The sequence below is a fragment of the Caloenas nicobarica genome, chromosome 37, assembly GCF_036013445.1.
Source record: "Caloenas nicobarica isolate bCalNic1 chromosome 37, bCalNic1.hap1, whole genome shotgun sequence".
Taxonomy (NCBI): Eukaryota; Metazoa; Chordata; class Aves; order Columbiformes; family Columbidae; genus Caloenas; species Caloenas nicobarica.
In genome coordinates, this window is record NC_088281.1 from 1152755 (window position 1) to 1165178 (window position 12424).

A 12424-nucleotide genomic window follows, 5' to 3' on the forward strand; every position below is an offset into this window, starting at 1 on the left:
GGGCAGAGGACAATCCTCCAGGAGAGGAATCTGGAGCTGCCTGGAGAGCCCATGAGATACACACGGACCGGCTGTGCCTGAGGTGGGCAGTGACAGGACCCCACAGAGTGAGACATGGCCCAAGGTGGAGTCATCAAAGGGAAAGCACTAAATGCAGGTATCTGCAGGGAAACAAAGATGGACACAGACAATCTGACACAGACCAACTCCAACAGGCAACAGCACCTTCACAGCCACCACACCAACAGCAGCACTTACACAGCCATGAGCAACAGAACTGACCCTGTCCTGTTGCCCCTCTCAGACTGATCTGGTGTGAAGGTTGCACGAGTGGTCCGTACATCCTGGGCAGAACTTATCCACTGTCTCACACGCTCCTGTGTTCCCCCAGCTGTGGACCTGGGCTTTGTGTTTGCCCAGACTCAGAGATATTACCCATTTGGCCATTCCAACCCTGGGTGTCTTCACATCCTGGTGTCCTCCTCCTCCTTGCTACCCTCACTTAGAATTGACCAAAACCACACGCAACAGTGAACCCACTCACACAGCAAATAGCCAGGAGGGGACTTTAAGAAATGTCGTAGTTTAACCCTGGTCATCTGCTCAGCACCACACAGTCGGTCGCTCGCTCCCCCACAGCAGGATGGGGGGAAGGATAAGAAAAGTAAAAGAAAACTCGTGGATTGAGATAAAGAGGAGGAAAGTGATAAGAGGAGGAAAATGAGGGGGCAGCAGCCAGCGGTACCCAAGAGAGAGTTTAATAGGTAAACCAAAAGCTGTGTGTGCAATCAAAGAAAAATGAGGAATTCACCCGCTGCTTTGCGTTCGCAGGTGGGTGTTCAGCCATCTCCAGAAAATCAGGGCTCCATCACACATAGCAGTTACTTGGGAAGACAAACGCCATCACTCTGAGTGTTCTCCCCTCCCTTCTCCTCCCAGATTTTATTGCTGAGCATGAGTACATATGGTATGGAAGACCCCTTTGGTCAGTTGGGGTCAGCTGTCCCAGCTGCGTCTCCTCTCAATTTCTTGGACACCCCCTGCCTCCTCTCACTTCTCAGCGTGAGAAGCTTAAAAGACCTTGATACTGTGCAAGCACTGCTCAGCAATGACTGAAATATTGGGCTGTGATCAACACTGTTTCCATCACAGATTTAACACACAGCCCCGTACAAGTGACTATGAAGATAAGTAACTCTACCCCAACTGAAACCAGCCTAATAAGCAGGACAGACCATGGTGATGAGGCAGGGGGTTTGGCCAGACCAGCACTGACCAGCCACCTCCCCACGGGCAGCTGGTCCCTCGAATCCCTCTCCTCCCCACTCTTCCACAGGCTGCTTCTTCCACAGTCCACCTTGATCCCTCCCTTTCTCTGCCCGACCTCTTCCCCAGTTCACAACTACCATCAGTTACTTTTTCCCCAATGGTCTCAGGTTTTCTCTGTTTGTACTCAAGTTTGATAGTTTGGATGCCATTGTCCAGGTCCTCTGGGACTTCAGTGGCATCACTGGTGGCTCCCCCAGTTCAGATGGAACTCCGCCTGCAGCTCCCAAGGGCCTCTGGTCTTCTGCAGGTTCTGTGCTCATGGCTGGACAGTGACTGCAATCCTGAGAAATTTCAAATCTTATGAGAACCTTTAAATCAACTTAAATGATTGAGTACATTCAGTAAAATATCTGAGCTTTTCCCTTGATTTCTAAATGAGAATTTTTCAGGATGTGTATTAACAGCAGGAGAAGAAATATTGATATTTCCTTGTTTTGCATCACCAGTACTCTATCTCTTACTCCGTGTGTTTCATCTCCCTCACATTCCAGTTATTTCCTCCTGGCCTGAAGAAATTCACCATGTCTTTTAATTGTGTTTCTATTTATAATTTCCTATCTATCTCTCAAAAATATTTATTGCATGGTTCTCCCTTCTGGAAGGTGGAACCCATTGGAGCCAGCTTGGACTTGGCATAGAGCTGAGGCCTGTGTTTTATGTTTTTGATGATCTAATCACATTTGAATTTGTGTGTTCAAAACCAAGCAAAACCTTTTTGTGCCTGTTTGCAGCCAGTTCTCTAATGAGAGCAGGTGGAAATTTGTGGAATGGGGCTTGAACATCCAGTTGCAGCCTTCAGTGGAGAAGTCCGATGTAAGGAAAAGTGATGTAAGTCCCAGATGTCCAACGACAGAAATAGTGGTGTTGGGAGGTGAGGAGCAAGGTTGTCCACACAGTGTCAGACCTCAAGGGACTACTTTTCCAATCTGTCCAGACCTCCTTAGGAGACAGTCTGGATCAATATCAATTAGAAAATGCTGGTATCACCTCTTCCATAAATTGAAAAGTCATGAAAAAAATCCTTAAATATGAAAATAAAAATTATTAAATGCTTATAGAAATCTTCAGCTGGACTTCTAAAACCTCTTTACTGTACAAGTCTTGAAGACTTTTCAAAAATCATGGTAGACACATGGATCCTTAGGGCTTTCTCCACTTTTATGAGCCCCATGGTGCATTTGGTGCTGAGTCCATGAACCTCAGATACTGAGACTGAAAAAACCTCTCAAGGACGTAAAGTCAGAAGCAAATGCCAAAGTGTCTGGGAGCGTTACTTGGCCCAACTGACGGCAATTACCAACAAACTCTCCTGATGGAGTCGTTAGAGCAGATACTTGGAGGCCACGATGGCAGATAGGCAAAGGTCACGTACAGACAGTTCTGATGCTGAGAAAACCTTTGGTTCGATTTATGAGGCAGAAAGGCCAAGCCCTCAGCCCAGCCCCCGGGAAGGCAGATCCTGTCCCTCCTGCGTGGCTCTTCCTGGGGCAGTGGGATGTGGGTGTGATGCTGAGTGAAGAACAACAGCCTGACACCTCCCTGTGGGGCTGCGATGAGGCCCCTGTGCCATGAGGACGTGTCTCCTCGCAGGTCTGTGGCAGAGACAACTGCCATGGCCAAGTGGACAGAGATCTCTGTTCTGTGGGTGCCTTCCAGCCCTACCAGAGCCCTTGGCCATCTCCACCACCACTGTCCCACACCTGCCCCTCTCTCCCCATGGCTGTAGACACCCATCTCTTCCCCACCTTGCTCTCGCCATGGCATTTCCATGCTTCACCGATGTCTTTCCACCCTCCCTGGCTGTTCCGTGAAACACAAAGCCATGGGCTGATCGCAGACTCCCTCTGGGTGACCTCTTGCACCACAGTGCAGCCCTCAAGTGACATTTTTATCTCCTCATGCCCTGTCTCCACATTCTAAGCCGCACTTTGCAGCAGATTTTCTCTTTCTTCTGCTCTTTCCCATTATCAAGCAAAGTTCCATGATCTCAGAATCCACCCTTAAAGTCTTTGACCCAGCCCGTCAGCCTGCTTGTGGTCTCTCAGCTGACCAGAAAGAAGTATCCTCACCATGATCTTCCAAGCCACACGCCTGCTGTTGGCCTTTCAGCTTGCTGGACAAGACTAAAGGCATGTGCCTGCTGCAGATAAAAGTAACATGATTGTCACCGTCCAAGCCCATGCACCTGCTGGTGGTCTTTCTCTGACTGCCAGGTGCATCTCCATGCCAGTCCTGCAAGGTGCTATGGCAGCAGAGACCTTGCAAACAACATTCAACCTACATGCATGTTGGTGGCTTTTCAGTTCCTTAGGCACAGCTTTAATGATACACACATAGACCAGTCATGTGCCTGAAGCTGGCCTACCAGGTACTCAGGTGGAAGTGACCTCACAGCCACCATCACAGCCATGTGCCTCTCACATGCCCATCTGAAGCACCATAGACCTCATCCCAGCAATCCTGCCCATCTCCTCCTTGGGCCTGACAGCTGGTCAGGTACCTGTAACTTCACATCCCTCTTCAGATGCCCCGTGGCTGCTCCAGAATTACCCTGGCTTGCCCCAAGGGGCCAAACTGCTGAAGTTGGGTAGGGAGAGGGGTTGGAGGTGATGGGGTTGAGCATGGCAATGAGAGCTTTGGGGATGAGGTGTTCAGTTTAGGGATTAAGGATTAGAGCTCGCTGTTCTGGGTTAGGATTTAGGCATCTGGTAATCTGCCTAGGTGCGTGGTTAGTGTTAAGGGTACGGGCTAGCTTTGTGAGTTAGGGGGTTTTTTTAGGGTTGTGATGAGGGCTAAGGTTAAGGTTGGTATTTTAAGGCTAGGGATACAGGGTAGGGGTTAAAGTGAGTAAAAAGGTAACACTAACAATAAGGGGTTATGGGTTTGGGATTTGGCTTAGAGGTAAATTTTGAGCTTTGGGTTTAAAGTAGTGCATTACTGTCAGGGGGGGACTAGCATTTAGGGGTAAGGTTAGAGTTTAAGATTACTGCTTAGAACACAGGTAAGGGCCTAACATGAATGTTTTCACAGTCAGTGTCACAGTGGCATCACTGTTACCTGAAACCCTCCAAATCTCTCATCTCTGTTGGCCAAGCCATTCTTTCCTCCCCCACATCTCCAGTCTCTCTTGTCCCAGTTCCCCTTGACCTTCCCAAATCTGTCATCATCTTGGGAGCAGCTTTCTGATGGCCTTCATGACCTCTGAGTATTTGCCTTCCCGGTGCTGGTCAGCCAGTTCCTGTGACAGAAGTGACCTCACAGCAGCATCCAACGGGACACAATGGGCTGCTGTGCTGCTGAGGTCCCTGCTCAGCCCACCCAGCAGCCCTGCACCACCCCTAAGGTCCCCTACCTCAGCTCACGCCTACCAGCTCGTGCTCCAGAACAGCTCCCATCGGTCCTGGGAGACTTTTCCCAGTCCCACATGGTGCTTCAGCTGCCCCAGGGTATGTTGGAGGCAGTGGCCACCTCTGTGCAAACAACTGAATCAACCCCTGAACGGAGACTTTAGGGAATAGTTGAGCCCTCTGCAGAAAAGACTTCTATGTAATAGCTGAAAAAGTCTTCCTTTCCACAACTGCTAGTATTTTTAAACTAATTTCTGTGAAACTCTTCATAGTCAGTTAGTTTGTTTTGACAGTACCATGGGCAAGTGTCAGCAAGCTAATTAAACACTGTATCTCTATGTGAATGTTTTTATGCAGCCATTTCCCAAAATACATTGCCTACCAATGGTTTGAGTTGAGAAACACTGTTCAGAGGATCTTCTTAATTTGTATTGGCACATTTTGTATCTCTAATTCTTTTCCTCTGTCTCATTTACTTCCTTGCCTATTCTTTGAAGAGCTCTCTGAGGAAAAGATTAATTGAATTATGGAATACCATAGATTGGAAGAGACTCCTGTGCAAGGATCTTTGCAAGAGTGTCTTGAACTGGATCAAGTGAGGCTCCCCATACAACAGTTCTGCTGAGTTCTTATAATTGGCCAGCCTGTTGTCCTGCACATCCTCTCTGGCATGTGCAAGCAAGTTAAGTAATTACTGTTACTCAATTTTATTCAGTTTTGCATGAGAAACTGCTACAGGGATCTCTAAAACAGTCAGGTTCTTCACCCAGGATGTTAATAACTACCTGTATGCACAGGAAACAGGCCCAGGCACAGTAGGATCTGCCCGTCTCCAGCACTGTCTGGAATCCCACCTGGAGAAATCCCACACAAGTCAGGCCAACATTTCATTTGAAGGTGACTAATTTTTGCTTATTTTGGAGGTGGATGATAATTGAAGGAGGTTGACTGAACTCAATCACTTGGTTTCAAGTTGATCCATTGTCTCAGACCAGTTTCTGCTGCTGTCTCTGTGGACGATGAGATGGGAAAGTCCTTGGACCACCCAGGTGACTAATGACTGAAGAGCTCTGCTTGCACACCCACACAACTTTGTTTCACTGCCTCAAACCCACCATCTCCTCCTCTCCCTCTTCTCCCCTTGCATTTTGAATTATTCTGGTTTTGGAGCCGTCTGCTCTACTCCTTTCCATGTCTGAAAACAAATGGAAAGATGAAGGGATAAACACCAGTCTTTATTGTATATGTGGGATTTTTTTGTCTTTCTTTCTCCTACATGTGTAGTTTGATTTAAAAAACAAAATAAGTTTAGGAATGGGAGATTTGAGACTTGAATAGTGAGTTTCACCTGCTTCACAACAGGTGCCTGTGAGAATTTGTTTTCCCAAGGCTCCCTGTATAATCAATGGAGAGAGGAGAAAACTCTCAAGGCTGGGTCCTCCCAACCTATAGCTGGCACACAAAAGAAAAGTTACAAATCTCTTCCAGTCACTATTCTCCTCGTCTGCACTTAGGTCAGGACATTTGATAGTAATAGCGATGAGCAACTGTTTGGAAGTAACTGCATTTCGGTGCAGATGGATGTCAGATGAGACCAGGTGGAACCATAACAAATTTCAGTCATTATTTAGAGTACTAAAGAAGATGAGTTATACTTAGTCCCTATTCTGCCCTCCCCTCCCCTTTCCTGAAGAAACAAAGAGCACAAAGCTGTGGAAGAAAGCATGGGATTACGAAAGAGATGCTTGATACTGCTTATTCTGAAATCAATAGATACTCAAGGATTCCTAGTCCAAAAAGGCAAGTACTGAAAAGTAGAAAGAAAAGCTTTCAACATACATTTGATTTGATTTGATGTGATTTGATTTGATTTGATTTGACTTGATTTGATGTAATAGTTTGGCATTTGTGCAATAAAAGAGATGACTTAGGCACATAGGTGTGACAGATGTTTGGAAAAGACCTGCGTGAATTTGGAATTTGCCAGGAATGGGATAAAATCGCTAACAGACTTTAAAATCCTCTGTCATGAAGGAAGAATTCTTTACAAGTGTTTGAAAAAGGTAGAAAGAAGACAACAAATTCTCTGAGAACTCCAAATGAAATTTGATACAGAAAAATCAGGGTATGAGAAGTGCTTGAAGTCCTCTATCTGTGTACTATAGGAAGACTGCAAGAAAGGAAAGAAGCAGAGAGTTTTGGGGAGCCTTTCGCCCAGACTGTGGAATTATCACACTTGTTTTTTGCCATGTTCCTGTCTCGGCATGACGAACCGAAATTCAACGTGGGACCAGAAAATGAAACTGCAGTTACCAAGTTCATCCTAGAGGGTTTCTCAGGGCTTGATCAAAGACTGCAGCTCTTACTCTCTCTGGTCTTTCTGCTCATTTACCTGACAACAGTGATGGGCAACGCCACCATCACTTTCCTCGTGTATGCGGATCACCGCCTTCAAACCCCCATGTACTTTTTCATTGGCAATCTGGCCTTCCTGGAAATCTGGTTTACATCCTCCACAAGCATCAAGTTGGTTGTGATCCTGGGTTCTGGGAGGAGAACAATCTCACTAAGCAGCTGCTTTGCCCAATCCTCCTCCTATTTTACCCTGGGCTATACAGAGCTTATTCTACTTGTTGTCATGTCCTTTGACCGCTATGTTGCCATCTGCCAACCTTTGCATTATGCTGCCATCATGAAGCCTCAGCTCTGCATCCACCTGGTTGTTGCTACTTGGGTCACAGGCTTCACACTCTTGAGTTACCGCCTGGTCATCCTCTCCCAGCTGACTTTCTGTGGCTCAAATGAGATCCATCACTTTTTCTGTGACAACTCCCCCTTATTCAAACTGTCCTGCTCTGACACCAGCCTGCTTTGGAAAATAGACTCTGTTTTCTTATCATTTGTCATTCTGGGTTCCTTATGTTTAACTCTGGCATTTTACCTGTGCATCCTTTTCTGTATTCTACATCTTCCAGCAGCCTCTGGGAGGAAAAAAGCTTTTTCCGTATGTTCTTCCCATCTCACCACCTTGGCAATTGCATACGGGAGCTGCATTGCTCTCTACCTGTGTCCTTCAGTAGGTGTTTCCTTGGAGAACAGCAGATTTGTAGCGTTGCTGAACACCGTTCTGTACCCCTTCTTAAATCCATTCATCTACAGTCTCAGAAACAAGACTGTGATACTGGCCCTGAATGAAGCCGTTGCCCGTACAAGAACACAGCTTTTCCCCTAATCATGAGGCATTTCTGGACAGCAATTCCAGTGATCTGCTATCATATGTTAAATAATACCAATGCATATATATGTAACCTCCAGACAGAGATACCTCAGGAGATTGATAGAATCATAGAATCCTTTCAGTTGGGAAAGACCCTCAGGTTCATCGAGTCCAACCACAACCCAATTCTAGCACTTAATCGTGTCCCTGAGAACCTCGTCTAAACACCTTTTAAACACCTTCAGGGATGGTGACTCCCCCACTGCCCTGGGCAGCCTGTTCCAATGCCCAACAACCCTTTCCAGGAAGAATTTTTTCCTAATATCCAATCTAAACCTCCCCTGGTGCAACTTGAGGCCGTTTCCTCTTGTCCTATCTCGTTGCATTGTGTTAAGTGATAAAAAACTCCTCTGCACACACAAAGAAGGCACTAACAATGGCAGGAGGAGTAAGTCAGTTAATACCCTGCCCCAGCTGCTCTCAGCCCCATCACTGGGGAGCCACCAGCTCATCAGGAGCCCATCTCCAAAACCAAGAAGAGCACAGAGGCTCATTGGCAAGTGGGAACCCAAATTACAGGCTCTGGGGAATGAACATCTTGTCCCAAGGCTACCCTGGGAGAGCCCTCAGCCTCATTGTCCAGGTGTGAAGCCCATCAAGAGGAGCCACTGAGAGCAGCTCTCTGGATCACCATTTAGACTAATGGGATTGTTGCCTAGGGGTGCAGGACACATGGTGGGATGCAGGGGAAGAGCATCTTTGGATTACACAGGACTTACCATGGGAAGTTTGGAGAAGGACCCCAACCAGTGCAGTCTGTCCTATCTTCTCATTAAACTGAATTTCTAAGTCTTTGCTATGTGAGCAAATCTCTTCTCTGCGTGAACGTGTGAGCGTGGGGGTGTGAGTGTATCAACTGGAGCAGGACCAGGGGGTCAGACAGCCTGTATGTCATTGGTGCCAGCAACTGAGAGACCAGAGTGACTGGACATAAGAGTGTGCGCGCATGTGTGTGACTGGGGTTGTCTGTACCATTACCTGGAATGGGGCTGCGGCCCTGGGGGCTCATGTGTCCTGGTGTCTGCGACTGGCAAGGCCGGTGTCCTGGAGAGGCTACTGAGCAGACTGAGTGTTTGAGCCCAGCTGCTGGAAGAATCCACCCTGAACGGGTATATACATAAAATAGACTGGGCTAGACTAGAAGAGTTCAGTTGGAAGGGACCTACAACGATCATCTAGTTCAAATACCTGACACATTCAGGGCTGACCAAAAAATAAATCATGTTATCAAGGGCATTGTCCAAAGGCCTCTTAAACACTGACAGGCTTGGGGCATTGACCACCTCTCTAGGAAGCCTGTTCCAGTGTTTGACCAGCCTTGATAAAGAGATGTTTCCTAATAACCAGTCTAAACCTCCCCTGGCCAAGCTTTGAACCATTCCCACATGTCCTATCGCTGGACACCAGGGAGAAGATCTCAGCACCTCCCTGTCCATGTCCCCTCCTCAGGAAGCTGTAGAGAGCAACGAGGTCGCCCCTCAGCCTCCTTTTCTCCAAACTAGAGAAGCCCAAAGTCCTCAGCCGCTCCTCAGAGGACAATCCTTCCAACCCTTTCACCACGTTTGTTGCTCTCCTCTGGACGCATTCAAGGACCTTCACATCCTTGTTGTAATAATATGTGGGGCCCAGAACTGCACACAGCACTCAAGGCGAGGCCACGCCAATGCTGAATACAGCAGCATAGTCACCTGCTTTGACCACATGGCCGTGCTGTGTTTGATGCACTCCAGGATGCGGTTTACTGTCTTGGCTGCTGGGGGACAGTGTTGCCTCCTGTTGACCCTGTGGCCAACCATCACACCAGATCCCTTTCTGCAGGGCTGCTCTCCAGCCACTCTCTCCCAATCTACACTTGCACTCAGTGTTACTCTATCCCAGGTAGAACAATCCAGCACTTGGACTTGTTCAATTTCATGCCGAGTGCTGGGTCCTGCAGTTGGCTCACAATACCTCCACGCAACACTACAGGCTCAGGGAAGAGCGGCTGGAAATCTGCCAAACGGAAAAGGACCTGGGGGTGTTGATGGACAGTGACTGAACATGAGCTAGCGTGTGCCCAGGTGGCCAAGAAGGCCACCAGCGTCCCAGCATGCATCAAGAATAGCGTGGCCAGCAGGACCAGGCAAGTGATCATCCCTCTGTTCTTGGCACTGGTGAGGCCGTATCTCAAATCCTGTGTTGAGTTTTGGGCCCCTCCCTACAAGAAAGAACTTGAGGTGCTGGAGTGAGTTCAGAGAAGGGCAACAAAGCTGGGGTGGGGTCTGGAAAAGAAGTCAGATGGAGCGCGGTTGAGGGAGCTGGGGCTGTTTAGCCTGGAGAAAAGAAGGCTGAGGGGAGACCTTATCGCTGTCTACAACTACCTGAAAGGAGGTTGTAGCATGGAGGGTGTTGGTCTGTTCTCCCATGTGGCAAGTGGTAGAAGGAGAAGAAACAGCCTGAAGTGGCACCCAGGAAGATTCAGTTTGGATATTAGGAAAGATTTCTTCGTGGAAGAGTTTGTGAGGCATTGGAACAGGCTGCCCAAGTATTGTTTGAGTCACCATCCCTGGAGGTTATTAAAAGACATATAGATGAGGTTCTTAGGGACATGGTTTAGTGCCAGAGTTGGGTTCATGGTTGGACTCGGTGATCTGGAGGGTTTCTTCCAACCTAAATGATTCTATGATCTCATTGGGATGAGAAACATGGTTGGGCAGCTCACCCAGATGGAATACTGAGATGGATGGATGAATGGATGGATGGATGGATGGATTGGGACCGCGTGAAGGATCAGCCTCCTTATCAGCCAGCCATGGCATGATGGAAGCAAGGCCAGTCCCCCTTTGTCCCCTGCTCTTGTTTTCAAGAGATCCTTTACACCCATTGCTGGCAGCCCTCCTGTGCCAGCCCCTCTCACCAGCACAAGACTCCTGGCCCAGGAGCTCTTCATGCTGCTCCTGCTACTGCAGTGACAGAGCAGCCTGCCCTGAGCTGGGGAATGCAGAAATACGTTTCTGTGGGTCATTTATTCCCCTGTTGAAGCACAGAGCACTGGGAGCAGGCTGTGGTGCCTGACAACCACAGCGAGACAGTCCAAGGCAGATCACTGAAGGTCCTTCACCATCTCCAGGAACACTGGGCACCCACAGATGAACACTCAAAGCAGCACCATGACGTAACATGTTGCCCCATGTCCTCCCCTGAGCCCATGAAAAACCCAAGCACAGCAGCATGGCCTTGTGGGGGAAATGTATTCAGGCTGACCACAGCTTTGGAAGAAGAGCCCAAGCTCCAAATACTGAAACTGTGGAAATCCCCCTTTATGGAGTGTTTCAAAAAGATGGTCCCAATTTCAGAGATACAGTGATTTCAAAATGGGTCCATCCTTTTGAAGCACCCTGTATTACAGAGATGTGACACAGGACACCAGCTGTACCAGGGTCCCAGAAACAGGTAGACAGGCCTCTGAGTCATGGCTCTGGAGAAGTGCCATGGGTGAGGAAATTCCTTGACAAACATGGTTATCACAGATAAAATGCTCAATGCCCAGGAGGTTCCTGAGATGAATTGGAAATCACTTCTGAAGAGACATGGGTAACTTATTGCTGCTGACAGAAAAATGATTGAATCAGCTTCTTCAGTGCCACTTTCAGCTCCTGGTTCCTCATGCTGTAGATGAGGGGGTTCACTGCTGGAGGCACCACTGAGTACAGAAAAGAGACCACCAGGTCCAGGCTTGGGGAGGAGATGGAGGGGGGCTTCAGGTAGGCAATCATAACAGTGCTGACAAACAGGGAGACCACGGCCAGGTGAGGGAGGCACGTGGCAAAGGCTTTGTGCCGTCCCTGCTCAGAGGGGATCCTCAGCACGGCCCTCAATATCTGCACATAGGACACTACGATGAACACAAAACATGCAAATCCTAAGCAGACACTAAGCACAATAAGCCCAGCTTCCCTAAAGTAGGTGTCTGAGCAGGAGAGCTTGAGGATCTGGGGGATTTCACAGAAGAACTGGTCCAGGGCATTGCCCTTGCACAGTGGCAGTGAAAATGTATTGGCCGTGTGCAGCAGAGCACTGAGAAACCCAGTGGCCCAGGCAGCTGCTGCCATGTGGACACAAGCTCTGCTGCCCAGGAGGGTCCCGTAGTGCAGGGGTTTGCAGATGGCAACGTAGCGGTCGTACGACATGACGGTGAGCAGATACAAATCTGCTGTGATCAAGAAGAGAAACAAAAAGAGCTGTGCCGCACACCCTTGAGAGGAAATGGCCCTTGTGTCCCAGAGGGAATTGGCCATGGACTTGGGGACAATGGTGGAGATGCAGCCCAGGTCAAGGAGGGCGAGGTTGAGCAGGAAGAAGTACATGGGGGTGTGGAGGTGCTGGTCACAGGCTATGGTGGTGATGATGAGGCCGTTGCCCAGGAGGGCAGCCAGGTAGATGCCCAGGAAGAGCCAGAAGTGCAAGAGCTGCAGCTCCCGTGTGTCTGTGA

The 12424-nt window shown here is 48.5% G+C and overlaps 2 protein-coding genes across 2 annotated transcripts; one reads left to right on the forward strand and one right to left on the reverse strand.

The window, feature by feature from the left end:
- Positions 1-6924: 6924 nt before the first annotated feature.
- Positions 6925-7908, forward strand: LOC136001051 (olfactory receptor 6E1-like). The gene has a single exon (XM_065655098.1). It carries the CDS (start codon positions 6925-6927, stop codon positions 7906-7908), a length of 984 nt encoding a protein of 327 aa, XP_065511170.1.
- A 1909-nt stretch (positions 7909-9817) lies between these two features.
- Positions 9818-12122, reverse strand: LOC136001053 (olfactory receptor 14J1-like). The gene is made up of 2 exons (XM_065655100.1): positions 11625-12122; positions 9818-9964 (listed from the first exon to the last, which is right to left on the reverse strand). The coding sequence occupies exons 1-2, from the start codon at positions 12120-12122 to the stop codon at positions 9818-9820; spliced, it is 645 nt and encodes a 214-aa protein (XP_065511172.1).
- Positions 12123-12424: the final 302 nt, after the last annotated feature.

Coding starts and splice junctions, on each gene's coding strand:
- LOC136001051 (XM_065655098.1), top strand. CDS start 6,925: ATGTTCCTGTCTCGGCATGACGAACCGAAATTCAACGTGGGACCAGAA.
- LOC136001053 (XM_065655100.1), bottom strand. CDS start 12,122: ATGTCGTACGACCGCTACGTTGCCATCTGCAAACCCCTGCACTACGGG. Junction 9,965..11,624: donor TGTACTCAGTGGTGCCTCCA/GCAGTGAACCCC, acceptor CAACACCCCCAG/GTCCTTTTCCGTTTGGCAGA.